The 22737-nt window shown below is 48.2% G+C and overlaps 1 protein-coding gene across 1 annotated transcript; it reads right to left on the bottom strand.

Moving 5' to 3' along the window:
• Window positions 1-4798: 4798 nt before the first annotated feature.
• J7337_013906 (uncharacterized protein) lies at window positions 4799-6220 on the bottom strand (the record flags this gene model as incomplete). Its single annotated transcript, XM_044831381.1, has 5 exons — window positions 4799-5230; window positions 5281-5358; window positions 5620-5661; window positions 5724-6140; window positions 6194-6220. 5 exons carry the CDS (start codon window positions 6218-6220, stop codon window positions 4799-4801), a joined length of 996 nt encoding a protein of 331 aa, XP_044673767.1.
• Between the last annotated feature and the right edge of the window lie 16517 nt (window positions 6221-22737).

Here is a 22737-nt window from a genome sequence, read left to right as displayed (position 1 = left end):
GCACGTGACTGATCATGAGCAGTCGGAGCTTCTACCATGCGCTATCAGCTAAGGCGTACATACTATCCCACGTAATTTAACTGTATCAGTAAGTAGCTCTTAGCAATCTATTCTTATCATTTTTGCCCCATTTGTCGGCCCGACTACTTTCTGCTTGTCTTGAGGACTCAGCAGCTCAAAATGCTCGGCTACGAACTACAGGGTAGGTGAAGCTCAATTGTGCGATCGCGACAGCAATAAGTAAATACGTCCTCTTTCACGAGATTTGAAAGGCTACAGCTCCTGTGCCAAACGAAATTCGTGGAGAACAATTAATTCAAATATATTCCTCGCTAAATGCTACCATTTCAAGGACGTGGCCGACATGATAATGGACGTTGTCCAGCAGCTGCAAGTTTGCTGAAATCATCCATAGCCATGGTTGATGACAATTGAAACAAAAGACCAGCGCAGTATCGGATGAGAATTAAAATCAGCGATCTCTGACAACGTGGATTCGCTATCCACTTCAATTTTTTTAATACCGAGATCTGAAAAAGACTTACGCTTCCATATTATCTAGAAGACAAACGGAGAATACTCCCAAGGCCTCTACATTTCGTAAAGGCTACAGTGATTTTGCAGCTCAAAGGAGTCATTCTACAAGCAGTGAAGATGGTAGTCATGTCTATTATGCCGATGGTATAAGCGCTTCTTTCGAGCTCAGAGCTCATCACATCACCAAGTGAGCAGAGGGCTTCCAGAATAGTGCCAAGCTCAACGATCTTATTTGCTGTACGACGGCAGCGAAATGGAATGGTTGAAAAATACATAGGTGAAATGCGTAGATGCGCTGTGAGATATGCTAACTCAGCCGAAACCGATGCAAGGTCCTCAGCTGTCAAGAGAGCTTGTCCAGACACACTGCCAATCCATGACTTGCATCAAGACCGCGGACAATCGGAGACAATGTCCATCACCAACATCTGTGTTCGCAGCCTAAAGCTTGACCTTATAGGCCGCCGTCATCCATAGTCCATCACCAACACCATCATCAGCCAACTGCACACCCAGAACTTGAAGCCAGATCCCAAAATCCTTAGAGCCCACCCGACGGATTGAGGCAGCATGGGGCTGTGACCAAGCCACGACTGTACAATCCCGAAGACTCTGTTGGTTGAATCTTAGGGGCTTGTCCAGAAAGGCTAGGCAAGGAAATAAAGCCGCGTCGTTTCAGTCTACCGCAGACGAGTTCTTGATATTCATCAATCAGCTATACTGCGCCGTTGAACATTGTACAATGGCCAACCAAGAGGGAAGGCATGATATGGCCAGCTTGTAGAGGAGCACCAACTGGTGTTTTCTATTAAATAGAAGGGATCGCTGGATGATTGTATAGTTGGACATATGACACGCAACGAGATCGGTTATCCAAACTTCAATTGAGCTCGTGCCTACCTGTCTGTTGCGGGCTTTACTACTCCGTACCGCGCAACACAAAGGATCTGACCCCAGCACTCTATGTCCACAAAGCATCGTGCTGTTCTTGATACCTTCCTACATGGCGATATTGGGAATGTAGTATCAACAAGTGAATAATACAGATTGTTAATGTCTCTTGCAATTTTCAGCTGCTTTTATCTCGAATCCCCGTTATGGCCCCATCTGGGCAATTGTCAATCACAGCTCCACGATAAGGTTCGGCCCGTTGAAAGCTGGCCCTTGTCAGAACAAATCACAGCATACCCCAAGTCCAGAAAGAGTAATGGTGAACCCAATAGGTGGAGTGTTGTGGTTTAGCGAGCGGCCGGATGTACAGCTTAGCACTCCGCTGCCTGCTTGTCCAACATCTACAGTATGACTAGCAGAAAGGTGCTCGCGCAATCTTTAATCTATGTTCCTTTTTTATATATACCCCGAATCTTGCCAATTTCTCGCTCTCTACTCGTAGAGCAAATATCTCATCCCGACCTTTCGTCTTGCGAAGGAGCAATCCCAGCCGAATAGTTGCAACACGCGGGTCTGTGATCAGGCGACGTAAATCACTCGACTCTAAAACATCGGGCATTCTTATCATTCCCGAGAGTCAGAGTCCTGTAGATCTAGACATTATGTTACTTTACGGCTTTAGTGGTAATATGATAAAGACTTGGACTGAACAAACTGAGCCTTTAGGACTCCCAAGACGTGGAACATTGCTAGGAGCTTTCTTGCGCTTTTGGGGTTCTGGGCCCGAATTGCCTGAGCCAGTGTCACACATGGAAGCTGCGGAAATCCAAGAAGAGGACCGCTTCTGGCCCAGAAGCCTCTATATCTGGATTTCCCTGATACTTGTATTTTGACATACGGGTACGAGCAACCATTACGTACTTCCTACATAAAAAGCAGATGTTATAAGCCATAGATGAAGCATCGGACACAGCCTGGCGGTCTAAAGAAAAGGCAGTAAAAGTCAGCTAATGATGCTTATGGCACACTGTATGGGCGGTCCAGTTGGTAAATCTATGAGAGTCCTTCTCAGCTGTTCCTGCTGTGCCTCTACTCTATATCAGTGCTCGATCCTCTTAAAAAGAGCTACGGTCACAGAGACGGATTGAAGAACTATCTGTCCTTCGACAATTGCTAGACTGTTCTTCGGAACCCCCAAAGAGATTCCGACTGGGGGAAACAGTTAGCGCTCGCCATTCTAATACACAGGGCCAACAAAGAACGACTTAAGCCGAAGATCAAGATATTCAAGAAGATTGATGATAGTTTCGCCCAAATTCTTGCTTCTAGGCATTTACACGCTTCCTCCTTTCAAAAACACAAACATCCTTGACCCCTGAGAAGCAGGGACTCTCAAGAGCAGCGCAGCAAGTCGACTAGAGAACGAATTTAAGTAAAGCTCGCGTGGATGGGTTTTATTCAAGGTATAAGACTATACCGAGAATGACATAAAACACCTTGTCACAGCTAATATAAGTCCTCCTTGACTTGACTGGTAACACCGGGTAGCCATTCGGTCTTGCGATCTATCCGCTGATACATTATCAATGAGGCCAGAGAAGTGCGTGCATGGGTTATATTGGGAATTAAAGATGATTCTAACTGCTTTACTATATGTGTGCCTCTCGTATATATCAAGAGCGAGATAAAAAAGCTGTTGCGAGATTAAAATACTCAGCTCGACAAGGTTTGTCTACTTATGTTGCAGAGGACCACTGAAAGCATAAGACACCAGACATACGCGATCTCAAGACCATCTTCACGAAGTGATAGGCCATGATAGCTTTTACTATTATAATCCTTCTTAGTCTTATACAGGACAAAATAAAGATGCGGTGGCGTAGACCTAAAACCAATGCAACGATAAACTTTCTAGAGGCATAACATGATATATAACCAGCTAAGGGTACAATACGAGATCTGAAGCGTGGCGGGAGGACGCCTCTAGCCGTATGGGATCTACATTATTACTGGAATGTGGAGAAAGGCACGAGGCAGATGATATCTCGCGTTTAGCTGGACTCCCGAAGTTTCTTAAGCGGAAAGTCGGATTTCTCCACCAGGCGGCAAATGACTATATATATAGATTGACGCATAACGACGAGCTCCTGACTACCCTCTGGGCCGGGCAAGAATGCTTGTATTGTACCTGGCAAGGGCCACGAGCTGCACCTTCGTCTTGTTGGTGCCTTTTTGAGGGTCTTCTTGACAAGGGCACGGAATTGAACAAGATCTTTTGCGAGGAAATTGATCGTGCCTTGGTTTCTCGAGGAAATAGGACGTGGCGACAGTCTCTCAGCTTTGAAAGCGTGCCACCTCGCACTAGATCGCCTATTACATTTTATCCATTCACCCTTTGTATCTTGAGCACCTTATTCCTACTTTCATTTCACCAGCAGTAGCAGGTCCCAAGACACCACGTTGATAGTGACGGTTTCCATTGATCCCTTCGCAACTGAGCCGAAGCGCTTGATAACGCGCTATAGACTCGAGGGTTACAGACCGGGAAAGAAGCCCTTGGATGTTTGTAGCAGGTCTACTTTTTCCTGTAGTGCCTGGCTCTTCTGTAAAGAAGATTCGTGACGCATGGTTATGAGCTTGAGAGATGCATTCAGATTAGGCACACCGTAGTCAATATGTGACAATGGCATTGCGGAGCATTTGAGTTCATTGACAGTTCCTTGGATTTACAACCTCGACAGATAGATGGAGCCGAATTCGACAAGGTCATCTTTAGCTTGTACCTCTGAGCTCCCGTAGACGGTCGCTTCATCTGCAGACTTCTTGGAAACAGCCAGGGATCATTCTCACCATCCGTAATGTCCATCTTGGAACCTGTGCCGCGCTCATCTGCTTCGCGAAAATCGGAAGATGGCCGATGACCCGGAATAGGAGCGTAGGTCTGACGTTTGGACACATTGACCGTGGAGAAGACAGCAGCGCAGAGACGAATCTTGGCACCCAAATTGAACAGACGGCCACAACTTTATGTGATAATGACAGATGCGACATTGCTGAGATCCTTCCTGCATGAGAGGCCCATGATTGATAGTGATGACGAGTGTTGACGCTGGACTTCAGTGTTAATCATTGGTTGCAAACACCAGCTGATGTGCATGTGTATTTGAACGAAGAAGGGCATACTCTCAGGTGTAAAGGTTAAGACAGCTATCTATTGTCTCTTACACAACCACGTGCATCGCAGAATACAAATGCGCATCAAGTCAATTCCTATCAAGCATATAGACTCCTCCCTGCTTCATAGGCCGTAACGAGATGTCAATCCCGAACCCTTATTTGTGCCCAGCTAACCCCAAGGGCGACCTAGACATCAACCAAGGCGACGCTCAACATTGTCTTTCTCAAAATAATAGCGATCATTCGCACTAATCCAAGCCTCAATGGACGTCCCGGGTTCAATCTCAAGTTGATCCTCAATCTCAGCTTTAATCCGACTCCGACTCCCAAACCGAGCCTGGCGCAAAAGGTCATTCCCATCTTGGCACTCGTTCAAATTCTCAGCTGCCATGGACTCTAGTCGCATCATCTTGATCTCCAACACAGACAAGCGTGACTCAAGGCTCGAGACGAGATGTTGATGACGCCTCTTCTCGGCTTCTAGGATACCCACTCTGGCTTGGAGCATATTTATATCGAGACCGACAGACCAATTACCCAACTTGTGAGACGCGTGAAGAACCTTTGCACACATAGCCTCGTGGTTCAGGAGTCTGAGGTTCTGGAGGATAGGTGACATTGCTTCCTGTAGATAATACATTAGTCCATACTGCAAGAATGTAGAGAGAAACGTACAGTGGTATCACATGCGGCTTGTTTCTGAAACGTCTCCTGCAAATTATCAATAGAACGGAAGATAGCCATAGCACTATCCTGTATACATGCGTTAGCGGGTTCAGTTCGTGTCAATAAAGCAAGTTAGTCTGGCAGCGTTCTGATATCAAGACATCTAAATTGACACGCATGAGATCATGTGCAGACTCTATCGTAGGTCACGCATAGAATCTGCCTAGACATCTATCTCCAGATGACGCTTGATAATACGAAAGGCTTGTCTTTCCGATAGATGAACAACTTGGTCAAGGTCGGCGACTTAGTTGCGGAGGGTTTGCATTACAAATACGCGGGACTCACAACATTAAAAGGGTCGCGTGGCTTCAGCCTTTTCGTTTTGTTCTGTCAGGCATGAATTAGCATCTACGCGGGAAGCAACCAGCGACGGCCATAAGAAGACTTACTGAGACGATATCAGAGTCCTCAGCAAAACGAACAGAGTGAGTCTGTTTTTTCCCTTTCACGGTGGGGAACTCGGTCGGGTCGGGGAGGGACTTGGGATGCTTCGGGGGCTTGGGAAAATGCTCGAGGAATCCCCAGGTGAATTGCAATTCCAGCTCGGATGACGGACCAGGCTTGAGAGGCTGCTGTGCGGCCTCACGAAGATACATTAGCTTGTGCCATGGAGATGATTCAAGAACTGTAAGAAGCTCACTTACAACAGCAGTCTCAGAACCCTTAGCGGGAAAGTCGGTCGGAGTCTGTCTAAGCTTCTCAAGAGTCATCTGCCCATCGGGGGAGTTGGTGGAATTCTCGATCGACTTCTGATATGACTCCAATTCTGCGTCAGAGAACTCAGGCCATGGATCGTCAGTTTCAACCTGACGAATATATGTTAGTGTTAGATATTGGGTTAAAGAATTAGATCACTCACGCTAGATGGTGTCGGAGGCCGGTCCATGGCGAGGTTCTGGAACTGCCAGCGGGGGTCCTGTGGCTGTAGAAATGCGACTGAGCTTAGAATCCAGGAGCCAGTAGGATGCCAGACTTCCAAGCGACGAGATCAAGCCACTAAAAGAGCGATGAATGGACAAAGAAAGAAGACAAAGTTAAATGCAGAAGATTTGGTGAGTTGAGGGAACAGCACAGAGTTATCGCAGATGATCAGGGGATTTATCTCCAACCTTGGACCTTTGAACGCGAAAAGGAGTCATGTGTTTCTGATCAGCAGCGGCCCGCGACATTGCTTCTTTTCTCACCTAGAACCGGCAAGTTGCATATGCAATTTCCCCTCAGTTGCCCATACCGTATGCCGTCGTCCATTGTATGAACGCTGGAACGATAATGTTCCGAGTCGAGGCAAACGAAATATTCGTTCTACACGGTGCCTACAGCTTGCCAGGGATACTGCACTCGGGGGATACAGTTCGTAGCGAGTGCAGGTATCTAGATAGCCGGGAGCAGATCTGAGCTTTTCTCCAGAGATCGTCAGCACCGCAAACCCGGTTACATACTGTGCAAACACCCCGAGATCTGGGCCTGCTAGCCTGGTAATTAGCGCTATAATAGCGCAGCCTCTGACGAATTAGCGAGGGCGAAGCATATCCACAGCGCTCTCCCAGCACGCTTGCCCTTGCATCTGACGATCGGGGCGTTGAGATCTCCGAAGCGGCTGAAAGATGCGGGTGGAGATGAGGTCAGCCACGAACAGGGGGGATAGATAGATAAGGCTGTAGAATGTAGAGAAGCTCTGTGCTGTGGACGGTAACTCAAGGCATGTTTTGCAATTATGCTTCAAAACATACGTCTCCGGCGCTTCGAACGATATACGACATGCCATGTAGCATGAACAGCGCAGTACGAAGAAAGGCTCACGATGTGACTCGGCAAACGTGGACTGAGTGTCTGAAACAAGGACTTCATTAGCGCAACAGCCATGAGGAAATAAAATCCCGGTGTGAGGGCTGGGGAAACGTGGCTACGACGATCTTGCCCAGCAGATCCCCTCATGTCTCAGTCCGGGTATTCGAGTTACACCCGTTGTTATCTCAGCTAGCTATGGTTATGAACAGAGGAACCTCTCACAAGAGAAAATTGGCTTCTTGTTGAGCGATTCGGCTGATGGAACATGTCAAAGATCGTGGGCCAGGTTCGAGGCCGACGAGGTAAATGATTACGGGGCTTCTGGCCAGATTTTTGGTGTCAGTTTAGCACGGCCGTTGCAAACGGCTCGGTCCGCCAACGATGAGTAGGCACTGTACGATCAATGCTAGTTTAGGGATCTCCAAGCCTGTTTAAGCCTGATTCGCCTCCGCAGCATGATCTTTGCTAGCCATACGAAGCGGCAATGTGGAGTCATCTTGTCAATCAGTAACAGTAGAGTATGCACCTCAACCAGTCCATCTGCATGAGACAGCACCCTCGATCATCAGGCCAATGCACATACATCCAATTCAGTCGAATTCATGAGAGGTCAATCAAATCGTTTGCACAGCATCAAGTGGTTTTGTTCAGCTGCTGACACCCCCAAGAAAGCAACAATGTGAGGCGGAAAACGATCGACTTTACCAACATCCATAAGCGTAGGAAGGATACCCAATTTGACCGCCAAAGGAGTCGACCAACATTCTTCAAACGCAAGGCAGTCCTTCCAACAGGCAGTGTTGCAGCGGCCATGCAGCTTGCCAATTCCCCATGACAAAAGGGCTGTGATGGAAGCCAACCAGTACGATTCTACACCACGACGACTTCAGATCGAGTTCAGCTTCGTCGATTGGGCTCGCGGAAACCAAGTACCACTGTCGCTGACGCGCCGCCGCCACTTTGATCAACAAAATGTTCATCGTTGGGCCCTGGAGCGCGACGCCACCAAGATCAGCAGCAGAAGACGAACAACCCTCGCCATCTCAAATTACGACATCCTTCTTAGCTGCCTTTGCCTCTCGATCATCAGTCTTCGCCTCGGCAGCAAATAACGATCAGATAAATGCTAACATCTATGTAGGAACCCCCCCAAGCGTACCCATCCTGCAGCCTCGGCCATTCCACAATCATTTAGTCGTGATCCTTTGAACCGCCCCTAGAAGAGAATGGTAGAGAAGGGTAAGAAAGGAACGACCGAGAACAACCAGCCTACCATCGAGGACCTGGGAAAAGTCTTCGATGAAATGACTCAAGAACGCTTGGGACAGCGCGATCCGATATCTAGAAGATGGCAACGAAAGGCATGGGCTCCCCCGATCTGGTCCATAACGTCAGGGAGCTACAACACAGAAGTTAGTTCATTTCAGAATATGCCGTATATACCATTGTTGGCTGTTCAGAAACAGATGCTCACCCGATCGCCGACACCTACTCCAGAGGATTGCGCACGTGGACCATTTGATACATGAATTCACGCGAGCGACCTCCCATGATTCCGGAGAAGCAGATTATACCCACGTTGCCACTTTGAGCCATCTCATGGTCTCAGTGAAGTGACTACGCGGTGCGGACAGTGCTGGCGGAAACATCCTGTTTAGACACGGCGACTACGGAATGGCACAGAAGAGAGCCTGTTTGTTACATTGAGCGCTGGAAGCCGTGGTCTTGGTGTTTACAAGAGAGCTGTAATATTTCTTTCCGGTCATGTCAGTTTATTTATAAGATTAAAACGCTCACTCACGGACCGTTTCTGATCGTGATCAATTTCCTTCGATCTTGCCACCTGTGAGATTCACTACCAACCTCACAATTCAATCACGGGAGGGATTCCTTTTTTATGGCTGATACTCTCTTGTTCTGCCGACGTGACCGGCGTTCTGAGATGGGCGCACGTAGGAGATGAGGATGGTGGTGAAGATGCGCGCGGGCTGTTTGACGCAGCATCGTTGGTATCGAGGTATCATGCTTTCAAGAAGGCAGTAAGATGATGCTTATGTGAGTATTTGAAGCCCGCTTCATGGCCGGTATGCGTGATCACACCAGGCTAGTGGATGACTCATTCGACAGTCTAATTGCGTAACAGGAGTAGATGTTCAAGCCGATGCTCTTTATCAGTCTCGTCACTTCAATGGCGTGAATAAATTTTTGAATAAGAATTAATTACATTCTTCTATAATAAACAAGAAAATCCCCCGCATTTGCGTGACGACATTGGAAAAACCCTGTGGGAAAACCAATGCCAGGGTTCAAGATACTTATCCTCCATTTAAGGAACCGGATCACCGTTTCGCTTCTGTCAAATCCCCATCCATGTTCAAATGACTGCAGATGTGCCATATTAGTGATGGCCATTCCAAGCATTACAGAATGCAGCGATATCCGGCAATCATGTCCTCATACCCTCCTCTACACAGATCCCTCGACCTGCTTGCAACGGTATCACAGCCTGATGATTTCAACAATGACACAAGCGGGAATGCGATGCAGAAAGACATATTCGAATTCGGAATTGTTCCAGGCCTTTTCGGGGATCTCACACCCCAAAGACTTTGCAAGCCGACGGGCGTTGCGATATTCTACTCTATGATCTGCTCTGCTAAGATCGATGCAAATAATGATGACACCCGTCATGCCTCGCCTCTTTCTTCGCAAAGCCTCTTCGTATGCGGCTTCGTAGTTGTCATATGTCGAGATAAAAGGAGTTTTACGTCGGTTAGACCAATTAATATGATTACAGAAATGTCTTCTCAATACCACGCGCGTATTGTTTGGGCTCGGCCAAAAGTCCACCAAGGACGTCATGTCGCCTGCGAGTACACCTTTGCCTTTCCTGAATCGAGCCTGAGAACACCTGTCCTGAACACGGTAATGAAAATCTCTACGAAGCGCCATACTTATGAGCAGACTGGCTTGATAGAGCGGTGGCTAACAGTAGAAGAAAAGACGGGAAGCTGTTATTGAATGAGGAAGGATTGTGTGAGACGAGGCGAGACGCGACGCGACTTTATATTCGGGGCCCTTGGAGTTCTGATGTCATTCGCTGACATGACTCATAACTTCGAATGCTGCTGCCTAAATCGCCCAGGTCAGCGGCCATTTCTCCTCAACTGTCACTTCATCCTTTGGACCAATCTACAGTACTTGACCTCACCATTTGATAGACCTTCCAGATCACCAAATCAGGTATCGCCTGGCACAGTCACCTCCCACCACAAACATAGTCGGACATTGGATAAGGTCTACGCTACCACAGCGTCGTGCCAAGCTGTTGATGCGACTCTCGCATCCGAACCATGGTAAGTTTCTCACGCCGACATCCTACGTCGAGAAGCTCATAAAACTCTCTACAGCACACGCTAACTAATAGTATCTAGTTATTACTGACGCTGTATGGCAATCGGCGCACTAGAAAATACTGCAATGCTTGCAATTACCATCGCCCAAGCGCCCCGATTGCCGACCCGTAACGCGAACCACCGCTCGTTCAACGAGAGCGTCAGTCAGAACAACCACCGCCCCTCGCGCGCGCAATTATCCACCGTAGTAGCCGACACCTCCAATAATACTTCGCCGACCAAAGTATATACCATCTCCCGCTATGCCCTGAAACATAGCAACATACCGAAAGCTTCCCTGCAAACCTGCATACGACTCAAAGAATCCTGCACCTTTGAAACAACAAATCCTGAATGTTCTCGAGCCCAACACGCCCCGCGGAACCCACTCGATGCCTTCGCTTCGCTTCCGCGACAAGTGGTGGACTGAGAAGGCCCTCACAGGCGCCTGTAACAGCCATCGCTCATCCGACGACGATCTAAGTGACGCGAAGCGCGGCTGCATCGCGTGCCGCATCGACTGCCGAAGAGTTTATATTTCGATGTTGCTTTGCGCACCAAAGTATGCGCCATCTTCGCTATACCCAGAATCACAGTGACCGAAAGGTTGTTGAGAGCCTGCGAAAGACTGAGGAATCTCGCACTTGTGAACCACCCAATGCAAGTCGGTACCCGCTGCACTTGAACATCGTCTCACCTTCTTCTCCTAGGAGGAACCCCAGCTCCTTTCCAAAGAAGCGTGCCCAGACCAGCCCGTCTATATCTGCAGTAGGTGTCGCACAAACTCAAGTGTTTAACAAAACTTCCTCCCCGCAACTGCTCGCGGTTCATGGCCTTACGTCTCTCTCTTTCCAGCCTCCGCAAGGCTGAGGGGCAAGGTCATCGAAGATCAAGTTCCTCCACCACTCTTTCAGCCTCTACGAGTCTTACTAACTGGCTCCGTTGTAGCCACCGCGTGTGAAACTTACCAAGACTAGCAGCTCCAATCTAAGAAGTTGTCCAGCGTTTGGTAGCTTTCTCGTTGGCTCATCATATCATTTGTGATAATTGTATACCAGGTAATTAAGAAGTGACTACGTGAACAGTTTCAGTGACGAAAAGAAGATGAATCGCTAAGAGGTCAAAAGGATGTGTCACAGAGCGCTCTATTCGCCTTCATTGGTCTGGCAGACTGATCAACAGTGCTGTGTCCGGGTATCTTGTCTGTACATGATGCCTTTGGAGGGATGATACACGTGGTTGTCTCTGGTGTTGTGCTTACGGCCATATGGTATCTCGACAACAAGATTACTAGTCGTGATATGTAGGTCTTGTTATGAGACTTGTCGTGCTTTTTAGACCGTGACATGTCTGGAACTGCAATGCTGCTGCGACTGCCAGACATGCCTCCAGTATAAACAACCCCTCGGCATTGCAAACTCGAAAAGCTGAACGATAGGTACAGCAACCGAGATCCACTGGTTATTTCACCAGGCTGGACTTACAGTTAGCCAACCTCACAATCATACCACCCCATAGAGGCAAAAAGAAGGGCAGCAATGGATCCGATATTGCGTCCTCCATGTAGCTTCTACTGCCGGTTTCTTTACTTACGGAGTATTGAGTGCTGACACGAGGACAGCCGCGACATCACTTCTGCCCTCAACAGCGATATCTAGAAGTGAGGCCGAGTCTCCATAGAACACCCTTTCCCATTCGAGCTTGGTATAGCCTCCCTGGAATAAATACTGCCCCTTTTGGTCGTCTCGGACACCGTGATTGGCAGCTGATGAAGAAACCCATCGTTTAAGCTTCAGTCTCCCCGCACTACGCAGGGCGATCGGGCGTGATCCGAGCTCCAACACGGAGACTGAACTGATGTTGCAGAAGAATCGATCCCCAGCAAACTTGGAGCATTGAGAGAGGGTGCGGATACGGCATATCAAGCCCACTATCAGCGTGAATGTCAAGGCAATGAGATTACTTTAGTAGCTTTAGACTGTCTTTACCAAGAAGAGCGGCTGCCTTGTCAAGACCGGTGCAAGGCGATAGGCCTTATCTACTGTAGTCTGGGCTTCTTCCTCGTCTACAAGAGCCTTGAACCATCGCCGCCATGCATTATTCACACCCGCGGGCGTAAATTGGTCATATCTCGTGAATGTCAAAGATGCAGTGGCCTGTCGAATTCTCACGACTGACATAGCCCCCAACGTGGATATGACTTGTCCAAATCGGGATGGTCAATGATTTCCTGGAGATAGCTCTGCTCCCAACGCACGCACCGTTATGAACCTCGATGCAGAGCAGACCCAGGAACAGGCGGCTGCAATCAGACCAGCAGAGGATTACGACCGCTTCCTCATGAACCGATATGACCAATTGAAACGTGAACTCAGCGATAGACATACTCGAACCATGAACCTCGTTGCCCTTAATTATAAGATATTGGAGCCAGTTTAGTTGATCATAAGAAAGATGTATAACCAACCTTGTTTTCGGGCCCTGAACAAGTGGTGCTTCACCCTGAAGCCAACGAGTTTGATGTCAAAAGCCCCAGGAGTTCGGTCAGGGCGAAAGAGGAGGTGCAGGTGCGGCGTCAACATGATGCAATGTCCATTCAAAAGCTATCCAAGTTGACATGGCCTGAGGACTTGTTTGGCAACAGCTGACGGGGCGCTTGGTTGGGCTTCAGGTGTACCTTGTTGTTCTTGTCCTTTGGGAACTTGGGACCAAATGAAAACTTGTCAACGCAAGCCTGGGCTTGTTTGAGATGCAATGGCCTTTGGTTGGACCAGAGATAGCTTGTGCTGAAACAGTTGGGGATATGAAGCCACGGGAATGGCTGGCGTCGTTAGTCCTTGAACAATTCTTTTGCTCGTGATTGACTGATGAGTTCATTCAAGCGGCAGTGATTAATGGTCGAAAGAAAACTCGGAATCTTAATCCTACAATAAAAAAAGAATCATGTAGCTTGGTATAAATTTAAAATACATTTTACCAAATTCATTTCAATACCTGTATCAAGGTCTGATGTTCTCTTGCTTCCTGACAAGTATTAAGTTTGGTGACAGTTGACCGTCCACAGTGGACAAGCGCTGGGAAACAGTGGAGGTCCGTCCCTTTAGCGCAGCCCGCCCGCTGTTGGTGGTTCACTCAGGCCCTGTAGCACTCACGCAGGTACAAACACTTGGTGGTACCTTAGCAAATATTCTGCTTGCTCGGGCTGTTGGGGATCATGCTTCCCTCAAAGGAGCAATAAATTGTGTTCTGAGAAGTCATGCGTACGTCATCAGAGCAAAGCGACCCCTCTTCCGACACTCGACTTCGCGCCCAACTCATTCTCACAACATTCATCCCACTCGGCCTCACAACCTCTTCTCATGCACGCACATCTCCATCACAACAAACCATCGGGGCATCCCCCCTTCAACAGGCCTGCCATTTCTTCCTTTTTTAACTCGCACAACTCTTTCGAGTTTGCGGCCCAACGCGGGTCTGAGTCAGTGTGCACAGCGGGCTCTCAAGTGCACCGCACACTCTTCGCTCGAGAGCTCGTCATTTGTCCTTATCATCAGGCGGGACAATGGCGGTACCCGAGTGCCATGACGAAGGTGAGTCAACCCCTCAACGATTGAAGGATTGTACTCTCTGAGCCGAATGATCACTGACATTTGTAGTTTCCATCACCTCTCGATAGCGAACCCCCATTTTGCTTCCATTTCCAACTCGTCGCATCTTTCTCGGCAAAGAGAATCCGACCAAGAGTACCAAGACGGGGTATTAACTACTGAGAGTCCGCATATTTTCGCCGGGGTCACTTTTACCTATTGCAACCATATTTAGCCAATACCCAAACATCGAAATTTGACAAGTTAATGGCAGCACCCGAGTATCGCGACCAAGGTCAGCCCACAGAATGATCACACTCCCTGAACCTCGAAGATACTGACAGTCACAGTCGCCATCACACTCTCAATCGCTGCCCCTTGCCTCGCTTCTCATTTCCAACTCGTTGTAACTTTCTCAGCAAGAAGAACCCGACCAGAAGCACCACTACACCATATCATGTCCACCCAAGAGTCCGCATATTCTCGTCGGGGCCAGCAAGCAATTATGGCGGTTCCTGAGTATCGCAATCAAGGTAAGCCAAAACAATGATCATACTCCCTGAACCTTGAAGATGACTGACAGTCACAGTCGCCATCACACTCTCGATGGCTGGCCCCCCGCCCAGCTTCTCATTTCCAACTCATCGCATCTTCTCAACGGAAGAATTCGACGACGACCATCACAACATCATCTTGACAAAGGATTGGGGCAGATACCCTAGCTTAGTTCAGGTACCTAATAAGACGCCATCCATCGTCTTGACTCGAGAGTCCTCATATTTGTCGGCATCAACCAGCAATCAACATGGCGGTACCCGAGTCTATCCACCACAGCCTCTCACCATCAATCATCTTCGTGCTCGTACTCGCCCCCGCACTTACCCTCACCATTGTCAGACTACTTCCTCCTCTCCCCCCTCACATTCTTCCGTAACTACTTCGCTCGGGAAGCCCTGATGACCACAAACTCGTCTGCCTTGATGCAAAACTGTCGCCTGACTGACCACATGACCAGCCCGGACCTCACCTCGACGAAAACCCACCCCAAGACGAACACCATCAGACCAAGATACATAACGTCCTCTGATGGGAACGAATATCCAGCTAAGGACTTGGTACTACCCCGGACGGCATCGTTCCCTGAGAAGCAGGAAGCGTTCCCATTCGAGCGTGACTGGGAACTTTGACGATACCAATGTCGCTGGTAGGGCCAGAATCGATCTGCACACCTATCACAAGACGAACGCCTCCCTCCACCACCAAAAAGTCTCCAAATTGGCAAGTAACCGCCATGCAGCCGAGGCATAAAGTGCAGACTGAGAGAGCATACTGCAAGCCGTTTCTCCCTGAAAGCCACCATCTCAACTCGAAATCCTTGGGAGGTTGAAGAAGGGTCACCAAGGCATTTGTCAGAAGACAGTTCCGCTTCTCAACAGCTTGTAGTCTCACATTAGTATTCCCCACCTCAAGTTTGATGGCTTCTTGCTAACACAGTTCCAGTTCCCCGACACCAACAAATGCCGACCTTGCTTCTTCGGCCCCAAGGCGAGGCAGATTCTCCCGGACAGATACCTGGCATCCAATCTCATTGATGACATCTGTACCCGAACGAAGAAGTGTGAGGAGTGATGTAGAGAGGAGTGTTATAGAACTCAGATGAACATGTCGAACTCGCCTGTCCGAACAAGCCCAGGTCTAGCTTGCTATATTCCTGACCCTGGTGTGGTCTCTCTGTCCCTAGCTCTCCATCATCCGACATAGTCAAGCCGCAGTGGGATATCCGTCATTGTGCAGTCCAGGCTTGCAAGATGGGCTCTGTGGATGATGGTCGCTCTCTAGTCCTATTAGTTCTTGGGTCGCACGAACAAACCTTAAAGGCTGGACTTTATGGAACAATAATGGTGGGAATCTGGTGATCTGAATAAGGCTATGCCTGAACCGTGGGTGGAATAATAGTCTGTACCCCATTACTTATCTCCCGACCCAGAAGGTTATCATTCGAACTGAGAATAAAGGCCTAGAGATAATCGAAGCAAGGAATGAGACACAGGTGCCCAAGAACACGAGTCATGTTGACTCTCATAACTTGAAGTATGTATACGGTCGCCATATCCATTAAGGCCAAGACAATAGCCAGTCATTAAACAGCTATAGTTATTGGCATTCTACACAATAGTACTACACAATGGCGGAGCTTGTAGTAGGTCAGAGATTGAGACTCTATTTTCACATTGAATCCCTCCCCTCTAGAATCGTCAAGGGGCATAGTCGAAAGCTTCATCCCAACAGGCCGGCTATACCCTTTCGCAGCCTTCCATTTCCCACTGGTATTGCTCGAACTCAACTCCAGGTCTACAAGTTGTTGGTACATTACGGTTCGTTCGTGCGCGTTTAGAAACGCATTCTTACCCTTAGTCAACTGTGGTGCTGGTGTGTAGACAGAGATGTTTATCTGAGAAGATGGTCCCGTCTACTTGCTTGTATTGAAGTCGGCATCACCGGGTCTGGTCTCAGTTATCGCTTATCCTCCCCCTACTCCTGGGGAAGACTTCTGTTCTTCATAAGCCCTCATGTACAATCGGCATCAAGATATCCAACTCAAACTCATTGTATTTGATAGCTTTTGCTACAGTCTTCCATGATCTTGAACGTAGAGAGGGCTCTTTGGTGTACAGCTCTAGTGGTTTGGTTGAGGCGGTAGCGGGCTGTTGGTTTAATTGAATGTACTAAGTTCCAGTGGGGTTGCCCTGTAACTCACTGAAGCAGAGAGGATGGACCTCGAGAAATCGGATCTAACCTTGAAAAATTGACTACCAACCTACAAATACAAAGCGGAACCATTTGCGAGGGGTTGAGTTGCCTACGCTGATGATTAATAGCGGGTCTCTGTAAGCCTGAGCTCTCACAAGCTTGTTGGCGCGGTAGATTCGACCCAGCAACTTCTACCCGGACCATCAGCGATATTTTAACCCTCTTTCTCTCTGGGACCGCCAAGCGCATTATCTCCACAACTCAAGCATATCATCTTGGTCATGAGCTCTCAGCACGCCTCGCTGAATTTATATTGGCCTTTCGCGTTACCTAAATTGAAGCTCGAGGTGCTTACACAGCCCACGAAACATTACTCTTTCCTCGCGAGCAACTATAGTTCAACAACCGTCGCCTCACGATCAGCTCAAACACGCTTCTGAGACCGGGCTTTTGTTGAGAACTTGTCTATGGGAAAGCCTCATGATTGCATGCTTGTCGTCCACTCTCATCGGTTGCCGCTATCCACAGCCCAGCCAAATGCCGCCAGCTCTCTTATCAGCAACTTCGGTTCCTCGATTCTCACCCACTCACAGGATAATAGCACATCTTGGCTGGAATGGTACCAAGGTACAAGGGAGACCCTGGCATGATCTGGTTTCTAGATTGTAACAAGCCTCACCAGGCGCAATGCGCCTGGGTCAGGAACAGAGTCTTTGAGTCCGATGGAGCTGTCATCCTCATGCGTGTAATTCCAATGGCAGTACTGGAGTCGCCATTCCTTAAAACGCAGTAAGAAAGCCTACCAGGACTCATCAACGCCACAGACCGCCAGATCACTTAAGGTTGAACTTCCAGTTTTTGCTGAGCTGTGTCAGCATCAGCAACAAAGTTCTTCTTCAATCCCTCATAAACCATCGATCAAGCCACTGTTGCCTCGTTTCTATGCCTGAAGATCTCGTTTCTCAAGTTCGAAGCACACAAATACACCGAGTTGACTGCCTTTATGGGTTCAACGCAGAACTTCCATGGTTTGGTAAGGCCCTTTATGCAAGTTGATTCAGCCTTTGTTGGCTTTATAGCTGACAACGCACTAAACCCCATCAGCCTAAACCCCTTGTTGTCAAAGCGCCATCAACTCCAGCCCAAAGAATAACTGTTGGCGTCTCAATATCTCTACTGGCTTTGGCCGTCCCTTTTTTTTTGCCGATTGCGTTTCAGAAGGACTTGTTCGATTGTGAAACACTGCCACCGCTTCGAAATATCCAATGCTGCCATCTGATCCATCTTGCGAAGATATCAGACTGAAGGAGGCAATAAGCCGTTGACAATAGCCTTATTGGACAGCACTTCATACAGTTTGTAGGCCTCAAAAGCACTTCATGCAGATTGCAGGCCTCAATATCGCGTCATGCGCATTGCAGGCCTCAAAATGATAGTCTTACTACAGGACAATAAAAATAGGGCAGGTCCTGAAGACTTTATCAGCATACCAACAGGCTACATCATCTTCTCAGCCTTTCTTTCTGAATGACTAAATCATTGTGCGCCTTGTGCTCTGGCTTTATAAAAAGCTTTGGGGAGGTCGAGGATGCCAACTGGTCATGCCACCTCAAAATAGCCCCGAACATCCATTCACTTCGATCCCAAGCACGAAATGGTTGTCACCTGTGTCAAATTGTTTACCAGTCTTGCTTATATTCCGAGACACTCTCATGGGAGCATCAAGATTATCCTATTGTCATCTTCGCTTCGCCGCCTAGAAGTTATAACCCATTCGATGTTGACTATGATGAATTTTCCAAGATTGTCAACGATACGGAGGAGGAGGATGGGTTACCTTTCCGGAATCTTCGCCCTAGACAACTCGAGCTTTCTATTAATGTTGGAGAAAATGGGAAAGAGAGGGGTCATTATTTACCCGTAGTCGGAAATAATGACATACAACAGGAAGGGGGTATACCTTTTGCCATTTCGGATCCAAATACGCCTCATGGATTACAACGAATTCTCCAATCAGCCAAGGAATGGCTGCTGATATGCCGCAATGGTCATGTTTGTTGCAGGAACTCTGCACTTGGTGAAGAACACGGAGTACCAACAAGGCTTATTGACGTTGGCTCACAAGTGGAGGAAAGGATGCCTCGATTGTATATTACAAGCGAGGATACCCGGGACATAGACTACGCTGCCCTAAGCTATGCATGGGGCGGTGACCATGGAAACTTCACCAAGACAACAGCATCTAACCTGGATGATATGAGGAGACAAGTGCCATGGAACCAACTCTCGAAGACGATTCAAGATGCTATCATTATTACCCGCGGTCTAGGCTTTAAATACTTATGGGTGGATGCTTTATGCATATTGCAGAAAGAAAAGATCAATGATATTCAACATATGGAGGATTGGTCCATTGAAGCTGCCAGATTTGCTAGTTATTACCAGAACGCAGTTTTGACAATCGCCGCAACGGGGTCTGAATCATCGAGCAGAGGGCTATTTCTGCAGAGGCCTACCCTTGAATTCAACCCGGAACCCGTGGTTGTTTCACAAAAGTCATATTGGACAGGAGTTAGAGAATCTACGATCCAACCGCTTTGTCCCGAACCACTATCAGAAATCTCCAACTCAGCATTACTTACAAGGGGGTGGACTACTCAAGAGAGACTATTATCGCAGAGAATACTTCACTTTGGCGCGAACTGCATATTTTGGGAATGCTCCGGGGGTTATATAAGCGAACTTCGCCCTGACTGCTGTGACCTCACACACCAAACATCAGACTTCTTCATGTTTAAGAACATTTACACGTTAAATACTGAGGAACTCGCGCGGATGTGGTACATTTTCGTCGGTGAATATTCAATGAAACATCTCTCGGTCGGGTCGGATAGACTCCCTGCATTGTCAGGAGTTGCTACACTATTATCTACCAGATTCCAACAGAAGTATATTGCAGGCATCTGGGAGTCTAGTGTTGCAGAAGGATTGACCTGGATAGCGAAGAGCACCTCCGATATCCATGCCGACGACCCTATTGAGTCAGAGCGAGTTATACCCTCGTGGTCCTGGGCGTCTAACAACGGCCTCATATGGTTTCTTTTCCGTCGAGGCCCCTGGGAATCAATGATACAAGTCAAAAAGCTCTGTTCGAGGTCAAAGGGGTCAGACACTTCTGGTCAGGTTCTGGAAGCACGCTTAACTCTAAAGGGCTTGTTCAGAATGGTAGACTTATCCCAGTTGGATCTGAGATACCCTATCGATGAGCACGCGAATGAGAAATCCACTGGATGCAATCACCGAGACACTTTAAATCATGAACATGATGCCTATATAGACGGCATTAAGCCTGTCGAGCCGCTTAGCACCCATCCTCGACTTTGCCTCTTAGTTGGGACAATACATGAACCGAAACCTGATCCCTGGCGGAAAGTCAAAATGGGGGTTGCGTGTATCTTGGAACATTCTGGGTGTCGCTATGGTGAGTTTGAGGGATATAAACGCATTGGGCTTGTGACTCTTCCATTCGATGAGTACTGGTCTGAGGTAAAGGATTTTAGGACAATTGAGTTAGTTTAGGCGGAAGATGATGCCCGAAGGTAACATCACAAATAAACCGGGATGGACGAAAGTGCCAATGCAGAACGATGATCAATAAGGAGACTTCGACGGGCTGGATAACTCCGAGAGCTCGAACGTAGCTACTGACAAAACTGAGATGGCCGAGTCGTGTTCTTTCAAGTGGCCCTGCCTGATATTTCTGGTGTGCCTTGCATATACAGTTTGCCTCGCAGGCCTTATAAACCACTTAAACCTGCGCTGAAGTAGAGAGAAGCAAGGCCACATTGGTTCTGATAACAGCGGAGGGGATTCTGTGCGTAAAAGAAGCTCAGTATGTCTGATTCGCTGATGTAGTTAATGGAGAGAGAGCGAATATTGGATAGTGATGATTTGGTAATGCTGATTGCGCTTCTTGAAGGTGAGAACTCCTACTCGTTGAATATATATTGTGAACCACACGCCTGCCACCTCAAGTTGCCCAGGTCTGAAGAAGATACTCAGATGGCGCACCCACTGATCGCAGAACTTCCCTTTCGGAGCAGCCTCTGGAATCGTACCGCGGACCCAATCTTCAAACATCTTTGTGTCTCTTGTGTCAACGAGCAGAAACGCCTTGGTCCCAGCAAATCCCACATTCATCGATCCGAAATTGGCATCTTCTTCATGCATTGCAGTCCCCGACCTCGGCCATCCGCAGTGCGCGTAAGGCTCATTAGCCCTTGTGAGCTCCTGAATCTCAGCGAGTCTTCCGGCATGAAGAGGGCAGAGATCCACAGGGGAGATTTCATGACTCCAATACTAGGGAATAGAACGTTCGGGCTTGTCGATGAAGCATGATAATTTGAAAGCTACTTCTCCTTCTTCCATGCGGTAGTTCATGACCTGGAAATCAGGCTGATAGAATAATTGCTCCTCGTTGGTTGTTCTCATCCTGATATGATCCCCGGAGTCAACTGTGATGATGCTTCTGTTGACGTCTCCGCCATCTCTCGGTTCGAGATTCCATATGTCTGCTGGATGGTGCTTTGTCGCTTCTGCTAAACCGTTTACCTGAGCCTTTTGGATCTGATCAGCGTCAGAGGCGAGTGCATCTATTGTGGTGTCAAGATCCTCTCCCAGATGCTGTAGCTCCAAGCTGGTATGTCATGGCGGTCATCGGTGTATTCCTTGTAGTGTCTGAGACTCGGGTTTGACTGAGCCATGTTATTGAGTCTGGCGCTGGTGCGAGTTTTGACTTGTCGCTTGTGCACCGCTGCTTTGGCTGCCGTCGAGGTTACTCTTTTCGCATAGCTTTGCAGTATGGGTTCTGGTGATGAAGCCTCAGACTGGGCTGCGACTGAACTTGCTGTGTTTGTAATGGTATCTGGATAAGTCTCAGAACTAACGTCCGGGACAGAAGCGGTGGCTGCTTAGCGACCATCTTATTTCGCCAATAGCGTAGCTTTTTACCATCTAGCATGAGTATTCTTTGTGGCCGAGTTGCGCCAATATATAGGCGAATCTAAGAGTGGTCTACATGCTCGTTCTAAGGCGTCAGGGACAAGTGGTACTTCATAACACATTGCGACAAGCTAAACGTTGGCGGAGAGCTACCGATAAAACGATGTGCAAAACAGTCTTTGTTCTCTAAGACTAGAGAGTGGAAAAGTAACAGGAAACAGCATATAATCTACAGGACGCGTCAAGGTCATAAGACTGCACTTTTGGAAGGGGTAGAAAAGAGGAATGGGTAGCTCGTGTTAAAGCAGCTGTAATGCAACTCCTCTACGACAATTTGTTGCGACGTTCATGATCAGCCGGAGTACACAGCAAGCAACACCCAAGAGCATGCCAGAGCAGAGAGGCCCAGTTTCGCCGCTTATCTGCTCCCAGAACCCATTTCTGCCTGAACCATAGAGTCGACGTGGTTGGCATCAGCTTGGGAGACTTCAGAGCTCGTCAATCAATTGTTTCACCTTCTGGCATTTGAACAGTAGGCTCAGAGCATCGGCCTCGAATTAAGCGACGACGATTACGACTAGCCCCCCCCCCCCCCCCCCCCCCCCGATGGCAATCACGATGGCGGTGTAGCGATGATGGAGGCGACCCTCAAGATAACAACACAGATCATGAGAATTCAAGCGAAAGCGACGATGAAAGAGTATTCAGAGCAGCGGCGGTTCTGGCTCATGCTTCTGCAAATTTGGTTCGAGAAGAAAAGTGAGAAAGGTGCTGCTGGAGGTAATATCGCCATATCCTTTCCCTCGTCTCTTCCTTGCACGTATACGCCATCCGGTTTCAAGTTCTTCTCTTCCACTGGGCTTGTTCTACTGGATTTGCCG

Source organism: Fusarium musae, chromosome 12 (genome assembly GCF_019915245.1).
Source record: "Fusarium musae strain F31 chromosome 12, whole genome shotgun sequence".
Classification (NCBI taxonomy): Eukaryota; Fungi; Ascomycota; class Sordariomycetes; order Hypocreales; family Nectriaceae; genus Fusarium; species Fusarium musae.
Note: the sequence above shows the minus strand (reverse complement) of the source record. Positions and strands in the feature narration are given on the sequence as shown.